This window comes from Falco punctatus, assembly GCF_963210335.1.
Source record: "Falco punctatus genome assembly, chromosome: 9".
Taxonomy (NCBI): Eukaryota; Metazoa; Chordata; class Aves; order Falconiformes; family Falconidae; genus Falco; species Falco punctatus.
In genome coordinates this window covers 39680305-39698195 of record NC_137589.1, presented here as the reverse complement: position 1 = coordinate 39698195, position 17891 = coordinate 39680305, and the positions used below count along the sequence as shown (strand labels likewise).

General features: G+C 45.4%; 1 protein-coding gene across 1 annotated transcript; it reads right to left on the bottom strand.

Annotated features, from left to right (window-relative positions):
• Nucleotides 1–1631: 1631 nt before the first annotated feature.
• LOC308069931 (golgin subfamily A member 2-like) lies at nt 1632–12010 on the bottom strand (the record flags this gene model as incomplete). The annotated part of the gene is made up of 7 exons (XM_080403084.1): nt 1632–8678; nt 9750–9891; nt 10139–10197; nt 10744–10850; nt 11508–11601; nt 11844–11906; nt 12002–12010. 7 exons carry the CDS (start codon nt 12008–12010, stop codon nt 8517–8519), a joined length of 636 nt encoding a protein of 211 aa, XP_080259210.1. The 3' UTR covers nt 1632–8516.
• Nucleotides 12011–17891: the final 5881 nt, after the last annotated feature.

Sequence of the window (17891 nt, the reverse complement as noted above, 5' to 3'; positions counted from 1 at the left end):
TTGTATGACCTGCCCGGTTTAGCCCCGGATGAAACGGTTTCCTTGTTTCTTCCATCCTGATCAAGGGTTTATTTATTTCCTGTCTGAAGCAAGTGGGTTAAACGTTTGTGTTCAAGAAGCAGAGGTGTTTCCCAGGCAAGCGAAGGGCCTGGAAAGAGACGGGTGCCGCTTACAAGGTAGCGCAACTGCTTTAACTGTGGTTTCTTATGACCTACTGTGGCAGCTGCTTATTAGCAGCTCTTTTGAGGTAAAGTTGCTGCTTGGTTTTTAAAGAGAGGGTATCTCTGTGGGTTATTTGTTGCAAAGGAGTGTTATTTTCTAAGGTCACGTGTAGTACAGAGAATGGAAACGGCAGAGCAACAAAGGCTGTTCCCAAAGCTTTTTTGCTTTACCACCACGCATTTTTTTTTTCACTAGCTACAGATTAGAGATACAGATACAAAGTGAATTCACCACAGCCTATTCCTGTTTCTACTTGATTCTGAGAATTCAGGTGGGTTGGGGTTTTTTTGTAAGTCGATGTGGCAAAAAAAAACCCCACTCAAAATGAGGGTCTACTCATTTGTAGCTTTCGTGTTTATGACTTGCAGCAACTGTACTTGCTGCCTTCGGATTCTGCTTTAGATAGTGCCAGGCTTGAGCGTCTCAAATCTCCTTGCTGTGCTGGGTCAGTAGGGGCAACACTCGCTGCGCGGCATTTTTGACCTTTTCTGCTTTTATTGCTACAGAGGCTACAGCCTGGAGGAATTGGAGCAGCACATTTCTCTGCTCGCTCCATGAGTACAATGATATTAAAGATGCTGGACAGATGCTGCTGGGCAAACGGGGTAAGGAAGGGGAAAACTGTTGATGAACAACTCAGTCAATGTTTTCGTGTAGGCAGAGAGAGAGAAGGTACTACGCCACGAAGGCAGAGCTTGTTTTAAAGATTCTTGAATTCTAGGGCTTTCATTGCCCAGCCACTTGTGCAGGCACAAACACTTCTGTCGTTATTTTCGCAGGATGTGTTTAGAACCGAACATGCGAAAGAATTGTCATTTACTGCTGTTTTAGTCTGTGTTATGTACTGCCAAAATTTGTTCAGTCTTACCAATTTTTGTCAGTTTTGCTCTTCATATACTTTAAAAGAGTGTTGAGACAAGCAGAGAGCACAGCTGCAAAACCTTAGGTTGGTTCCTTAGCTATGGGAGGTTCTGTGAGATAGTTAGGGGCTACTGGGAGGAAAACACAACTTTTCTGACTCGTCTGATACTTCTGTAATGAAAATAGCGGTCTTTCTTTTCCAGCTGTTATCTGAGGGGTTACTACAAAGCAGCTCTACCCTGAATACATCCGATCTGGAGCTTAGCTCCAGTTCTGGAGCTTAGGTTCCAGTATTGAACCTGAAGATTGCCCCGCCCTGCAAAGCTGACACTTACTGGGCCGTGACGGTTTGGTGTGGTATTGGTTCAGAACTGACAGAAGGTGGCCTCAGACGCGTGTGTGTGGAATTGCAACAGCGCGTGCATGAACAGCCTTATTTCCGAGCAGCTTTACAACGTGAAAGCTGTTGAATCTGTCAGCTGTGTCCTGCTTGTGGGAAAGGGATGTAGGACTTTGGATAATTTTGTCTCCTGTCTGATGGGACAGTATTTTATTTTTTTTTCCGTTTGTTGGAAAGGCCGTAATTCAGGTTGATGTGAAGACTCTTCCCGTGGAGACCTTGCTTCTCTCCAGCATCCAGGGGCTGTTTGGTTACTGAATAATAGAGGAAGCGAGGGCATGCAAACGTGCAATGTCATAGCTGCTTTGAAAGAAAAGAAAAAACCCTCGGAAGCAGCAAGGGAAGAAGGCTGAATTTGTGGTGGCTTGGGGGTTGGTTTTGTTTTATGATCACCTCTGGGTGAGTCTGGGTATTCTGCATTTTTGTACTTAACTGCTCTGGTATCTAGAGGTTCTGTATCATTTCTGTGGTAAATGGCAAAATGTGAAGTTGTATTGAACTGTCCTGTCTGAATAAAGCAGCTGTCACATTTCTCAGTAATCCACTTATTTAAGAGCCTATAAACCAGTGCGTGAACCTGGGAGCAAATTCTTAACCTCTGTTCTGAGACAACTGTAACATCTATTACTCAGATGTTTTCTGAGGACTCTTAATGGTGACGGTGTGGCAGCGCTACCCAGTAATGGGTAGGTGCCGAATTACCTTTACTGCTACAGAGGCTACAGCCTGGAGGAATTGGAGCGGCACATTTTGTTTTTGCGGCTAAAAAAGGAACAGTCAAAAGTAAGGAAGAAGCGAGTGGTGCGGCAGAGCGGTAATAAGGGGAGCAGCAGCGATGATGAAAATGATATCGGCAGACGCGTTACAGAGGGCTGGAGGAGAGTGCACTTGGAAAGTATGAAAGAGGGAGCGCACGCGTTTCCCGTGATATTACAAGATAGGCACCCGGGCCAATATCAGGCATTTCACTGGGAAATGATTAAGGAACTACGGAAAACTGTCACGCGAAATGCACTATATTCTCCTTTTACACAAACTTGGTTAGAGAATGTGATGATGGGTCCGCAGCTAGTGACTCTGCTAGAATGGATCCGTGACAAAGTGCTGGACTTTCCACCTGATGGCACTTTGCAAATTCCTGCCTGGCAAGCGGTCGGCAGGCGATTGTATGATGCTGCCGTGGAGGGGGACTCCGTGGCAGGAATGTGTTTAGCGCCTTGGTGGCAAATTCTGACTCCTCTTCCGCCAAGTGTGGGCTGATTCTACTAACGGCGCTAAACCAGGGGAGGCTGTAAATCCCGCCGACAGCGCGGCTCTTCTCAACACACCGTCAGCGATGGCGACTCCGTCCACACCTCCTGTGCCGCCAAAGCTCCTGTCACTGATTGCAGCGACCCTCACAGCACAGGACCGAGCGCGGGAACAGGACAACTCGGACAATGATTCCATTGACACTGATAAACCTTTTGACCCAGGTCCTATAGACCCGGAAGAGGAGCTAGACCTTTTTCCTCCTCCCCCTGATGCACTGGCTGTATGTTCGGGGAGGGTGAAAGGGGGTCTGAGGGATCGGTGGCAGCAATGCAAGCGGGAAGCGCTTAAGCGAGGGCATTTGGGAGCCGCCATGGCACGTTCAGTATTTTGTCAGCCAAATCAACCTGCAGAGTGGCAGCCTGTGCAATACGAGGCTGTTAAAGGGTTAAGCAAAGCCGTGCGGGAAGGGGGGATTCATAGTCCTTTTGCTGTGTCCCTTCTTGAAGTGATGGCAGAGCCTTATCCACTCACACCACGTGATTATTGGAAGTCATTGCTTTGTGTGGTACGAACTCCGACGCAGTGCATGATGTGGTTATCTGATTTTTGCGAGCTATGTGTAGTGGCCTCGATTGAAAAGCTTAATCGGGGAATTGCTGTGAACTGTGAGCCGCTGGCTGGAGAAAATAATTGTGCCGTCCGATCCTGTGACTCAGGCAAGGTATCCCAGGGACGGCTATTTGCAGATGGAGGAGATGGCTATGAAGGCAGTCCGGGCAGGGGGATACGGGAGTCTGGGCGAGCCTCTAGTGCGTCCTTCGCCACAGTCTTGCAGGCTCCTAGAGAGTCATAGACTAACTTTATTGATCGGCTTCAGAATATTTTGCAACAACAAGTCGAGCAGGAGGAAGCTCAAGGGTTGCTTTTAAAACAACTAGCTGTGATAATGCCAATGAGAATTGCAAACGGGCATCGCAGCCCCTGCACAGTCGCAACCCCAACATGTGTCAAATGGTTATAACCCAGAACTCACAGCAGACTGTAACTCTCAGGTTGAGTTCTGGAATGCAGCGTAACACATTTTTGCTTCTCTAATCTCTTCTGTAAGAACAGTGCACGCTCTTCACGTGCTTCGTAAATAAGGCTGCTAGCTTGCTAAAGAAAGTAATACTACAATACTATTTCTTTCTTTTTTTTCCCTGGCTTACTATTATTAACAGGTGTCGATTCTGTCCGTCGTATGTTGCTACAGAACCGAGTTGCTATTGATCTTTATTATTAGTGCAGGGACAAGGGTGTGAAGACTTTGATAGGATGTGTTACGTCAGTCTGAGTGACCGCTCTGAATCAATCCACAAAAGCATACAAAACTTAAACCAAAGACCTGCAGCAGAGCCAGGGGTGGGAGGCCTTTGGTCTCTTCTCACGGCTGGGAAACTTTGGGCCGTGGATCAAAAGTAGTCCAGGATTTATTATAATCGCCTTAACCCCCGTATTGATGTTTGCCTTCTGTCTCCCACGCCTTTTTGTCCTGTATTCAGCGTTTAGCTGATTGTGACATAAATCAGGTCACGGGCACCCAGCTACACACAACCTTTGCCTTGTCGCAATTCACAAGCAAAAAAGAGGAGGATAGAGAATGTCTGAAGAGATATACAGGAGAGGAAAATGGGGAATGGCTGACCTAACAAGAGATGAGAGAACAGCTAGGTATTGTGAAAGAAAGGAGGAAAGACGAACACGGTTATCTAGTGACAAATAGGTGTCTGCACGCGTGTAGCAGTACATAGCTATGTAACTGCGTGAATGAGCTCTGCCCTGAGCCTGGTGGTACGTGCAGCTGCGGTTTGTGTCCGGGCTCAGAGATGTCGATACAGGCTTCTCTGTTACGGTCAAGTGTCTCTGGTTGCATTAAAAAAAAAAAAAAAAAAAAAAAAAAAGAAAAAAAAAAGGTGACTTTAATAAGACTGCAACCTAATCGAATTCCAAGAAACGTGAGATAAGATGAACTTCTGAATTTTGTTCATAAGTTGTAATGGAGTGCTACCTATATATGAATGCTAGAACATAACTCTGTTTCAGTGTGACCAGAATTTAGCATGCAACTGCATCAGCATATTGACAGAATACCTTTTGAGTTATTTCTTTTTTTTCATAACCTCTAAACTGGGAACAGCTCAAGGTGAAAAGAGACTGTTCAAATCCTCAGCTGTTGCCTCAGAAGGAATAACGTGTTCTTTGTGTACAGGTGAATTTAACACAGCTGACAATTTGTTTTGGGTTAGAAGTCAAGTATCCGTCACACCTTCATCCCCACCACCACAACCTTTAAGGTCGGTGGGAAAAGCATTCTGTACTCCGTTGCAGCGGTGAAGCTTCAGTTGAGCTGCAGTAGTTTGCGTACTTAACTGCAACTCCTTTGGTGAAAATGAAGTTGTCGTACAAGTTAGACTTTAACTCGAGTAACATACCATTTGATACCTTGTAAGCGAGAAAGATTGTGTCCTGACAGCATGCTCTTTCCCACACTTGTGCCTAGAGTGATACTTGAAATCAGTTTGCGTGTTAAGTTTAAACCTAATCACACAGATATCTCAAAGTCCACAAAGATACATCACTGCTTAGGGTATTCTTGCAGTATAGCAGGTGCAAAACCCCTTCCAAAGTAACGATCTAGTGAAGTGTTTTCTTTCAGGAACACCATTTTCTCACTTCTCATAGGTTATACACCATACAACACAATATCTCTCCCTCAAGTCTCTTGTGGCTAAACTGCATTCTGCAAATTTGTGTTAGAAATAGATGCTTGCATTTTCACCTGGTGAAGTTCCCTAAGCTAAAGGATTGTGACCTAGGCATTGCTACGAAGCTCAAAGATCGTGACAACAGCGATGGAGAAGAGTGATTTAACATGTAGTTGATTTATGGTTCATACAGGACTATATCACACTACAAAACCGGTATGAATTCAGAGTTGTGGATGTACTGCATGTTCAGGTAATAGTTTATCTACATTTTTTTTTTTTTTTAAAAAGGTGCCTAAGCTATAAATACCGTATACTACTATCTTTCCCTATTTTTGCAAGCATTTTTTTATTTCCCTGTTTGTGTATAGTTTTATCTATCTATCTCTATGTAAACAACCAACACAAAGCAACCAGAACATTTTGAGAAACTTTTATAGTTAACTTCTGCATTTAATTCCAGTAACAATCTAGAGGTGTCCATTCAGCTGTTTGTTTAGTTCCAAGTCTTCACTCTATGCTTTCAGGTTCTTTGAAAAGCAGCAGTAACAGTTGAGCGGTTATTTAAAGTAAAACTTTGCTCTACACAATTTCCACTTCCATGCCTTAGAATGGAGGCACAGCGGAACACTCGCCCAAGGGCAAGATTTCAAGAGCTTTTAAGTAGGTTTTATCTTTTCACGTTAGCATAGAAAATGTTCCTTAACAGCTTATATATAGAATTTACAAGTTAAACACAATTTCTCATGCTCACTTATTTGATTAGAAGTTCCTGAAAAATATTTTCATAAAACTTCCATAGCTTATTGCACGTTCTTATAAATAACCATAAACCTGTATGTTGACCTCTGCATGAAATGCACCGATAACAAGTTTAACATTTTGTGAACCCGACTGAAATGTACAAACGTACACATAAAATAAGGCCAAAATTGGTAATTAAGTAGTGAGAAAGAAAACAAAAGTAAAAGGGATGACAACTGTAGGACAAGGCCTCAAGGACAAGAGTCCAAGTACTGATAGCCTGATGAATAGAGACTTGTTAGAACTTGTAGGGCACAAGCCCTGGGAACAAAGGAACAAGGTAACTGCGGACCCCTGAGCCGTTACAGTTGAGGAGGCAACCAGACGGACAGAGAAACAAGTAGCCAGATAAGGGAACGGATAGCGCCGATATGTAACGTTGTTAATCAAGAAAGCTGCGTAGAAAGAAACTCCCTAACTTTGGAATAGAAACTGTTGCTATGGCAAGGTAAACTAATAAGTTCCTATTGTTCTAACGGTGTGCCTTAAATACCAACCAATCAGTGTTTTTTACGCTTAAGATTTAACCAATCAGTGTGTAATATGTAGAAGGTAGAAACGTCTATAATTGTAAGAAAATCACTAATAAATGGACAACTTGCTTGCATCAAGCTGCGTCCCGTCTCTTCATTCGCCGCAGACAACTCCATAACATGGTAAAGCAACCTTTTACAAAATAAAAACCAACAAAGAAACAAAACCAAAAACCACAAACGGGTGAATTGTAGAGAACAGAGACAGTGGGTTGTTTTGACATTGGTAATGTGCAGCTGAGAACCTGCAGCAAAGAGTCAAATAACTTTGAGGGAGCACGAGAAGAAACCAGCATGAGACACAAAGAAAGGAGGGATGTGATCTCACCTGTGGAAGGCAAGTGACCAGCAGAGAGTAGCCTGTCGCAGCACTCTCCAAAGGAGCCAGCTGCAACCAGGTCTTTTACCATCACACTCTCCAGGGCAGTCCCTCTGCTGCCTTCTAGTCTCGCCTCATCCAGGGCACGCTCACCCTCTCTGCTTCTTCCTCGGCTGCCCAACTGCTTCACAGAACCAGCCACAGCTGCACCTTGTCTACACCAGCCAACCCACCGCCCCTGAAGCCAGCCCACAGCTGTCTGTTATCAATGCTCATTAACCCAGCTTCGTTCCTCTGCAGTAGCCTATAGTGCACAGCGCTAAGGAATGTGTTGTATGAACCTTCCGGGCCGTTCCGCGTCGATTCACAGTCAGTTACAAAAATTGAAGGACATGTCACAGGGCTTACGGCATGAACTTTTGGGAGATGGGTTGCGGAATCTTTTCAAGTCTCGGGGAACCACCAGACGGTTGCAGGAGTTTACAACACGCGGAGGAATATTGTTATTGCTAATTGTAGTTATACTGACCATTATTCCCTGTATGCTGAACTGTACAAGACCCATGATTCAAAAGTAGTTTAACCTCTAATGTTGTTTCTGCTCAAAATAAAGACGGGGGAAGTGTAGAGAGCTTTATGGCCAGTGCTGGAGGCCACGATGCCTGTGAAGGGCCTTGAAGGCTAAAGAAGAGAGAAAGTACGATAAGGTTGGCTGAACGCCCGGAAGGAAGACGGGATATGAAGCAAGGCCAGGGCGGATGCGCGATGCCACATCTCGGCGGCTGGCTGAGAACATGAAACCCACAGAGATAAGAAAGAAGAGAGAAAAAAAGGCAAGAAGTTCAGTGCATTTGCAGCTTAGTAATTAACCAATTATATGTAGCCAAGACGTGTGTGAACAGTATTGATTAACCAATGATAATTTAGTATGGGGCGTGTGAACAGCAAACGAGGATATTATAAGCGTGGGTTCTGGACTAATAAAAGGTCTTCTGGTTGAACTCGGGAGTCCACGTCATCGTCTCCTCAGGCAATGTGCTCCTCCTCCTCGTCTGCCATTGCATGGACCTGCAAGGCCACACCATAAAAGTTAAAACAACGTTCATGGTGCATTCACTCCTGCCTGTGTTTGTCTAGAGCAGCTGTGACGCTGCCCCTGGTGTTACCTGCTCAGAGAACTGCTGCACCTACTGCTGCCACATTCTCCGCACCTCCTTCCGTTTCTCTGCATACTGATGTCTTTCTGCCTGGAGCCGGGGAACTGACCCTGAGAGCTGTTCAAAACAAAACAAAACACAAAGAAAATCATATTGGCTAAATACATTTGGCAGTGACTGCTTCAGGGATAAAGCCTGAAGAAACCAGTGTTAACGCAAAGCTCAGGCTGCATTCTTCTGCCACACAAGTTTCTTTACAGACATGAAGATCTGGATGTCATTTCGTACAAGTCCTGAGCAACCCGGGTTTCCAGGCCTGCCCTTCTCCTCCAGTGCCACCTGCAACTGCTGCTTTGCATCCAGACTCCCTGCCTGATTTGACAACTGCCAAGAAAAATCAAAAAGTCATGGCAAAATGTTAACACGCCACTTCTGCATAGCCTTTCCCCTGATAGCAACCTGCCACATGATCCATGTTGCAACCTTAAAGTGCTCCAACTCACGGTGATGTTCAATTAAAAAAAAAAAAAAAAAAAAAAAAAAAAAAGAGGAGGGGGGAAGGAGATTAAAATCAAAAAGCTTAGATTTTAGCCCTGTAAAACAGGCTGAGCTAGACAGCTCCTCCCTACCAATTTTGTATTTACTATCTGTTAGATTAAAACCTATTTTCTTAATCTAAAAATCTGGCTCAGAAACTTTGTGCATTTCCAGAGTCTGTATTACACAGCCAGATCAGATGGTATAAAAGCTTGTGATTTTAAAAGTTGTCAAACACGTCAGGAATTTAAAGCCAATGTCTGGAGCATGTCAGTTGGCACACAGTACTTTTCCCAGAAGAGGAGCAGCTGCCTTTATTTCAAGGGTAACTTAAGCCACTGACTGGGGAGGAAAAAAAAAACAAACCCAAAAATAAACAAAAGAGCAGTTTCTTCCCTCACAGGCTCAGGTTCACACCGGCTTGCTCTCTGAACTGCTAACAGCTGGCTTCCTGAATTCCCTTCCTAACTGGCTGCTTCTCTTAACTTTCCCCAGCTGACCTTCAAGTTACCATTGTCCAATTCACCTTCTGCAAGGGTGGGTACAAACACCACCCCTATTCAACTGGCTTCTCAGTGAGACCACGAGACAGCTGCGTAACCAAAATGCCAAACAGATACAAAGCAGGAAAAGTCTTCGTATTGTCACGCGCTGTATGTTCAGTCACCCTCTCATATTGCAGAACATTCTTTTCGCAGACCAGCGTCACAACAGCTTTCAGCCTCCTGCTCCAGCTCCTTCAAACAGACCTTCTGTTCCTCAGAGGCCTCGCTGAAGGCCTTTGACCAAGAGGATGCCTTGATGGGGTTTTGTGCCTTCCTTTCAGAACAAGAGTTAAGCCTTGCCCCCACTCTCAGAAGCACAGTCTTACAACGGTCAGTGTGATCTACCCTCACAGCCTGGAAGCAGTATGGGCACCTGTTGGATCCTCCGTTCAGCCATTTCCAGTTTCTTACGCAAATCCTTTATATATAACTGCAAGGCTGAGTCCTCGGAAACCAGGCAGCGAATCTTCTGTGACAGCTGTGAATTCTGCAGCTTCATTTCCTCACTGCTTTTCCTGAAACAAACCAAAATTAAAGCAGCATCACTGTATGTACTACGGGTCTGGGCAAGTACATGTCATAAATTTACAATCCAGCTAGTCATGACACTTAGAATCACAGAAACATCACATCCAGTCACATTTTAAGCTGAATATCCAACCTCCCAAGTCACCACCTGTGGTGCATGCCCCTTGTGATGTGTTGTGGCTCTACCGGGAAGAGCAGTTTTACTATGAAGTAACAAGCAGCAGATGGACTTACCTTTGTTTGCACAGCTCCTCTTTCAGGTGTTTTTGCTGCTTCATTAACTCTTCATTACGCTGCAGAAAAAAAGAAATAACTGATTCAGCTGCAGACTTCAGCAAAATACTTCACCTTTAGCACATCAGCTGAACTGGAAAGCATCAGAACTTTGGCAAAATCCTTCACGACAGGTTGCTTAGAACCTCCTGAATTTGCCAGGAATAAATCTGCTCAGCCTTTTCAAACGCGATGCTACTAACTGAACGTGAGGTCCTTTCTGCAGACTTCTGGATGAATATCAATACTGAAGTGTCTGCCTGATGGAGACCCTCCTGAGACAAGGTCTCGGTGGCGCTTCTGTTGCGTGGAGCTGGCAAGACTAATGAAGTAAGGTGCCGGATCTGAAGACAGCAACTGGACCACATGATTAGTGGTCACAGAAACCTGAATGAAGTTTGCCTTGACCATGGAGAACACAGGGCTTTACAAGGTTAATTAACAATTCAGAATGTTCATTTCTGCCTCTTCTCCGAGCAGGGACTACAGACTTTGCATTAGCGTACTGACAAGCAAATAGCCAAAGGCAGAGCTGCTGGTGAAGCATAAGCAGAGGTGACTCTTACCTTCTCTGCCTGTTTTTCCTGCAGAGAGACGTAGGCCAAAGTGCGTTCCAGCTCCAATTCCCTCTCGCGCGATGAACATAAACGATCAGCAAGGCTCTCGGCTTCTCCTGAACAAGTCAGAACAGAGTGAGTTGAGGCTGGACCACAAAGGGCTTTTTGGAACTGCTAAACAGCACTTTCTACTTTGTCAACAAGCTCTTAAGGCAGCACAGAGCTTTGCAAGTCAGCAGACCTGGTTCCGCCCCTGGCTCTACAGGTGGCTCACTAGCAGCTCTGGGCAGTAAAGCTCTCGGTAACTACCATCCTCACTTTGAGGGAGATGATGAAACTTCCCCTGCAGAATAGGCAATATGTTGGTTGGGATCTTTCTTTCTAATAGAAGTTGTTGCTCAAACTTGGTTCAGAATGAAGGGCTCGGGTAAAACCCACCTTTACGCGATAGCTGTGTGGGAGTGAGGGTGGCAAAAAGGGAACTAAGTTTTAAAAGGATCAGAAGAAAGTCAGAAAGGAGCAGCCTGGGGTAGTCACCGGGGCTGAACAGGGCTGACAAGGCTCTAGCGATGCACAAAAGAACCTCAACTGCCATGGGATCAACATGCTCCCACTTGGGGGCAGCTCGGGGGACAGAGGCAGCGATGGTGCCCACTATTGCCCACCGAGGAGTCGGCCACTGCTGTGACCTGGCTGCCAGCAACTGTCATGCCTCTGGCTTGAAATTCACACTTTGACCAACAGCTTGAGCTGGAGTGCCCACAGTCAATTACCTGATTTCTTCCCTGCAGCTTGCTGAGTACGTGCAAGTGCCGCCTGCAACTCAGACTTCTCAGAAGCTACAATTCCAGTAGTCTGGATACGAACCTTTGGGAAAGGAAAATCGGCTCAGCACAAAACTTCTTTGCTTGTAATTGCAACATCACTGTTGCCACAAAAGGCTAACTCAGTAAAGGTAAAGAGCTCGTGCAGTTAAGCACAGTCGGGCTGACTGCCAGTTTTCCTGAAGGAACGCGCTCGTGGCTTCCCGAGTAAAGACTACGAATGGTCAGTAATCCAGAGAACAGCAGAAGGCAGGTAGTGTTACTGTAATGGAGGCTCTGCCTTACCCGTAGCTGTCTCCTCAGCGCGGCTTGCTCTTCAGAAAATTTCTTTTCCAACTCCTTCTTTTCCTGTATAAAGAAATGATGCCTATTTAGCACAAAAACATAGATGGGTAACCCTTGTTTTGTGTCAAACTAAAAAAGCAGTGATACATTGGTAGTACTTGCAGCATCGAAACGACAGCAGTCTTTTTAAAGACATACTTCAGCCTTGCGTTATTTGAACGCCTTCACTATTTATCCATCCTAGATCGGCAGTAACAGCACAGCACCATCGCTGCTAGCATAAAAACAGTAGTGCTTGGAAGCAAGCTACTGGCAAGGACTTGTATTCCCCTGCCTCCACCACACTCCTCTAATACCTGAGTATTTAAACGTTCGCTTGTGTCAAAATAAGAACGCTACCTGCCAGGCAGGCCTAACTCATCAAGTCAAATTATTCAACCCTACGCTACAAATGAAACTGAATCTAACATAAGACAAGACCACACGTGCCTGGGCCACAGCCCACTATACTCTCTACGCCGCCAAGAAAGAGATACTATTTTTCTGCCTATCCAAAACCAGGACACACTTTACCTTCTCCAGCTGATCCACTGCCTCCTGGCTCTGCTCTTTCTGTGGAAGAAAAGTGATGCACCAGTGTCAAGAGAAAATACTCTCACACATCTGAAACACATTTTCACTTCAACAAAGTAGGATACATGCCCAATTCACGCAAACAGAATTTCCACTGTCCTTTCTGTAGAGGACTAGGAAGTTCATCTTAGCTATTAAAAATACGAGATCTGGAGCTGCCTTCACTAATGTACTTCATATGCCAGGCATCTTTTTCATCGCTCAGTAGATTGCCACAGTTGCTCTCCAACACCGCTGCTGAAACCCCTCCATGTCTACATCTGAGCATCTACCAACCTCAGTTAAACTCGCATCCCCACATCTGTGCAACTGACGGCAGTAATCCTGGTGTATTGGGGTGATCGCCAGAAATGCTGGGGTTTTTTTAAGAACACCACCAATAAATAAATAAAAAAACCAACCAACCAATAACCCCAAACAAAAACGTAGTCTTTTCCTTGAACTGAGACCTCAGACCTTTATTCCACTGAAGAGCTGGCCTTAAGTCACGCAGAGCCGCACTGGTGTTGGCAGACTTCTGCAGGAGGTGGTATGGGAGGGCTGAAGCCAGATACCAAGAGAAGGGGTAATTCTGTCCTAGCCCATTTCCATCTTAGCGGTGAAGTATTTGGAGATTTGTTGTCCGTAGGTAATGCACCTTTAGATATGAGGTGAAGGAGACAAAGGTGGCAGCTGCCTACCCAGGCCGCCACACAACTGTGCTGCTGCGTTTGCTATTTGCTTGTTGTCTCCCTGACAGCTTCTTCACAGATGCCTCGCAACTAACTACATACGCAGGACTTTTTTGCCTTCCCAAAGAATGAGCATTGTCCAAGCTCTTTCTTTACTACTACTGCTACTACTTCAATGCATTTTGAAAGATGACTACAGACGGAAGAGCGATGAGTGACAGGTTTTGATTCTAGCAATGCCCATGCACAACATAACCAGCAAAAGCAAAGGCAAGACCACAAATGCAGCAAAGGCCCTACACAGCTGCAGGCCGGCGTAAAAGCAGGCAAACAAGGAGAATCTTGGGTGGGCAACGCACTATGCCAAGTTCCTCTGCAGCCCAGCTAAAACACAAAAAGAAACAGAATGGAACAAAAATAACCCAAAGCCCAAAGGAAAACAACAAGGGGGGGGTCACGGCGTACACCGGGAAATGCTGAACTTTGCTGCAAAAAGTGTACTTTTACAGAGGAACAAAATGGGGAAAAGCATTTCACACAAGAAAGGCTCTTTTCAGACTGAAACAAGTCCACTTGGCTGCATTTCTTGCAGTGTTAAAGCTGAAGGCTGAAAAGCTGCAGCGGGAATCCATGCAGGCCACAGGACAAAGCAGTTCACTCAGCGTGCCAAGAGGAGCTGAGGATATGATCAGAAACCAGCCCCAGACCCTCTCAGGCCTACTGCTCCCACTCTGCCGATATCGTTAGACCAGCAGCACCACCTGCAGAAACAGCTTTTCACACTGCTGCCAGCACCAGAATTGTGTGTTTCAAGGATTCGGACCAGGCGCAGAAATAGCTGTTTTATCAGGATGCTTATCATCCAGGGAAAGCCTGATGAGATCAGCAGAGCACACTTAAATGGAACCAACAAAACTCCGTTTCTTGTTCCTCAGTTGAGCCAATACATTCACAAGGGGCTCAACGTCTAAGGCCGCTGAACAGGTTTTCCGTGCAGCTCATTTTCTTCCCTACAGAGTGCTGTGTAAGCAGCCTTCCTTGTGGCACTAGGAGAGAACCCATAACTCTGCAGACACCCAAAGAGCTTGGAGGAGCAGCGAGGACCATGTCAGACTGGTTGGTTGGATTGTTTCTTACCAACTCCTCTATCTGTGTAACGAACTGCTTGTTCGTTAAGATTGCTGGAATCCAGGGCTACTGCCAGCTCCCGGTAACGTGTCTGATGGGCACATGCAGACAGGAGAAAAAGGAAGGAGCAGAAGAGGAGGAGGGGAGGAAAAAAGCAGTAATTAAAAAGGACAGCAAAATAAATCCTATCAAACTGTGATAACCAGATTCTCCAAACAAAACAAAAATCTGCCGTTTCCACAAAAGCAGCTGAGACATCAACACATTTTATCCATTCTGCCAAGGCTTCATTTTGACCTAACAGTGACTCAGAAATAAGAACGGCAGCTGCACGGAAGCCAGCTTATCCCCAGTCCCCAAACTGGAAACACCTCCGATACCTGCCTCCCAGTGTTGATCACAACTACCCGATGATAGCACAAGACAACACTAGACAGCAGTGAACGAGAACTGTGCATTCAATTAGGTCTCGCTAACACTGCCGAAAGCAGAGTCCCAGTAAGTTATCAACAGTAGCAAATAAGAAAGGGGGCGGGGGGGTGGGGGACGGGGACACTGAGAACAACCTCCTTCCGTTTCCTTAATATTTGCGGAAGAAACAGCACTTTCTCCATTCACATATGATGTAGACTACAAGCAAAGCAGTCAAGTCAGCCAGTTTTATTCCCCACGGCAACAAGTCACTACTAAGTAAGAACTGACTATCACAATAATACTCCTTATAGCACCTTTCACTCCAAAGTACCACACAGAGAAAACATCCTTTTCTGGGTAAGGATAGATGCAGACTCCCTCTGCGACAAGCTAATGTCAATGATGCAGGTTGATTTCCCATTCTTTTCCACTAAATCAAGAATACATCTTTCCACGAATACATGCTGTCCGTTCATCCCACTCAGCTTTTCTTCCCACTGCTGAAAGTTTACGTTCTAAACCAGGATTTTTTGCTTCTCAGTGCTTAAATATCATATTGTTCAGTAGGATGACTGCAGACACCGCTGGGATCCAAGAGTGTTTTCTTGAGCTGACTGCTTAAAGCTCCACATCAAATATCAAGAGAATTAACAGGACAAAAGGATCAAAACGAGGCTGTACCCGAGAACACGGGGCAGTAACGTCACCCAACTCTTCAAGCTCACACACTAGATTAATGGCAAAGGACGCACCAAGAAGCGAGCGAGGGCAAAAGCCAGATGGTGGCCACTCTGCTCTGAAAAGCGCTACCTTCAGGATATATCTGGGGAAAACAGAGATCGCTGGATGCAGATTAAGATAGAAAAGAACAGGTCAGCAACTACCTGAAAACTTTTTGGTTTTAGTTTTTGAGTCAAACTCAAACGCTCCCTCTAAAACTTGGTGAGATGTGCGGCACGCTATGAACCACAAGTTTAGAAGGAGGACATTTACGAACAGGCCAAACTCAGCGTGGCTGGGAGCAGGTGCCAGTGGCCCTCATGGAGCGATGAATCCCATGACTAGAAGAAACTAAACGGAAAAGGGCCAAAAACCTGTTCCTGGACAGCAATGCAAGTTCTCATCCAGCCTTCGTGGGAGGATGAACAGCCTCTGACCACTCCTCTACCCACCGTGAACCGGACAACTTCATTTATCTTGTACAGCATCAGAGCGCCATGAAGACCCAGAGCAGTGCTCTAGCGTTTCATGGCAAATTATTTCATCATCCAGCTCTGCTAAGCCATAATTTAAAAACACTACAAAACAAACGAGATAATCGTTTTCAACATTCAACCCCACCAATGTATCACAGCTCTTTGCAATGCCACCTGCAAGGGTTCCCTCTTACTTCAGTCGCTTCCTTCTTGGCACTTCACAGGAAACAAGAAATCTCTCTCTTGGCATTCCCCGTCTACCTGCTCAGCACTTTTCTCGTGAATCGAGCAGCAAGAATACGGTGATGGTGAAGACATTTAAGGAAAGCAATAAAGTGGAAGACTGCAGAGGGAAACAAACAGAATTTTCTCCGTTTCTTTTTAGCAGGACAGATACTTGTGCTCTCAAGGGAAAACGTATGTTAGGTGCTTCTAGGAAGGTCAGGAATTCCCTTACTTCTTCCAGCTACAGGTCACCTCACCCTTATTGGTTCAAACACTCCTCAACATGAAACATCAGATGGACAAGAGGAATACCTTCACCAGTACATGTCAAAAATGTTTCCTTCATTTCTTCCGGTCCAGACATTCTGTTTGCTTAACGCTTCAAGATGCAAAGAACAGTCATGTGCCTTAACCACAAGAACTTCCTCCTTCCTCCACCATCAGTTGTGAAATAAATCAAAAAAAAAACAACCAACAACTCAATAAACTACTTGAACAGCTGGATTTGTTGGAAACAGAGAGAATTAGGAACAAGACACTTCTCGGGAAATTATGCATTGTGAGGTTCTAATAACACAACAAAAAAAAGTTAGTAATTCTGCTCAGCTTGGAACGCCATGCTTGATCCATTTGCTTTCACACACAGAGTCCTATTTTGCTGGGCTTTCTGCGTTTCACAGCCAAGAAAGCTGAAGTGGCTGAGATGGGAAGGGTCTGCCTCGCATGAAGACACCAATGGCAGCAGAAGCTCATGCCAACAATCAGCATTCCTGCCCTAGTAGCGTCAAGTGTGCTTCTGAACAGCATTTTCCTGACGCAGGATTTTTACAAGACGGCAACTGGAAAAAGAAATCTGTCATGACATATTGCAATTAAAGATCAGTTTACAAATTATTTCTGAAACCCCAGACACAACGGTCCACATAACAGCCAATCAGATCAAAATGCATCTCTCCGTGCTAAGAAAACGACAGCGGAGAAAAAACTGGGCTCAGAAACTTTGTGCATTTCCAGAGTCTGTATTACACAGCCAGATCAGATGGTATAAAAGCTTGTGATTTTAAAAGTTGTCAAACACGTCAGGAATTTAAAGCCAATGTCTGGAGCATGTCAGTTGGCACACAGTACTTTTCCCAGAAGAGGAGCAGCTGCCTTTATTTCAAGGGTAACTTAAGCCACTGACTGGGGAGGAAAAAAAAAACAAACCCAAAAATAAACAAAAGAGCAGTTTCTTCCCTCACAGGCTCAGGTTCACACCGGCTTGCTCTCTGAACTGCTAACAGCTGGCTTCCTGAATTCCCTTCCTAACTGGCTGCTTCTCTTAACTTTCCCCAGCTGACCTTCAAGTTACCATTGTCCAATTCACCTTCTGCAAGGGTGGGTACAAACACCACCCCTATTCAACTGGCTTCTCAGTGAGACCACGAGACAGCTGCGTAACCAAAATGCCAAACAGATACAAAGCAGGAAAAGTCTTCGTATTGTCACGCGCTGTATGTTCAGTCACCCTCTCATATTGCAGAACATTCTTTTCGCAGACCAGCGTCACAACAGCTTTCAGCCTCCTGCTCCAGCTCCTTCAAACAGACCTTCTGTTCCTCAGAGGCCTCGCTGAAGGCCTTTGACCAAGAGGATGCCTTGATGGGGTTTTGTGCCTTCCTTTCAGAACAAGAGTTAAGCCTTGCCCCCACTCTCAGAAGCACAGTCTTACAACGGTCAGTGTGATCTACCCTCACAGCCTGGAAGCAGTATGGGCACCTGTTGGATCCTCCGTTCAGCCA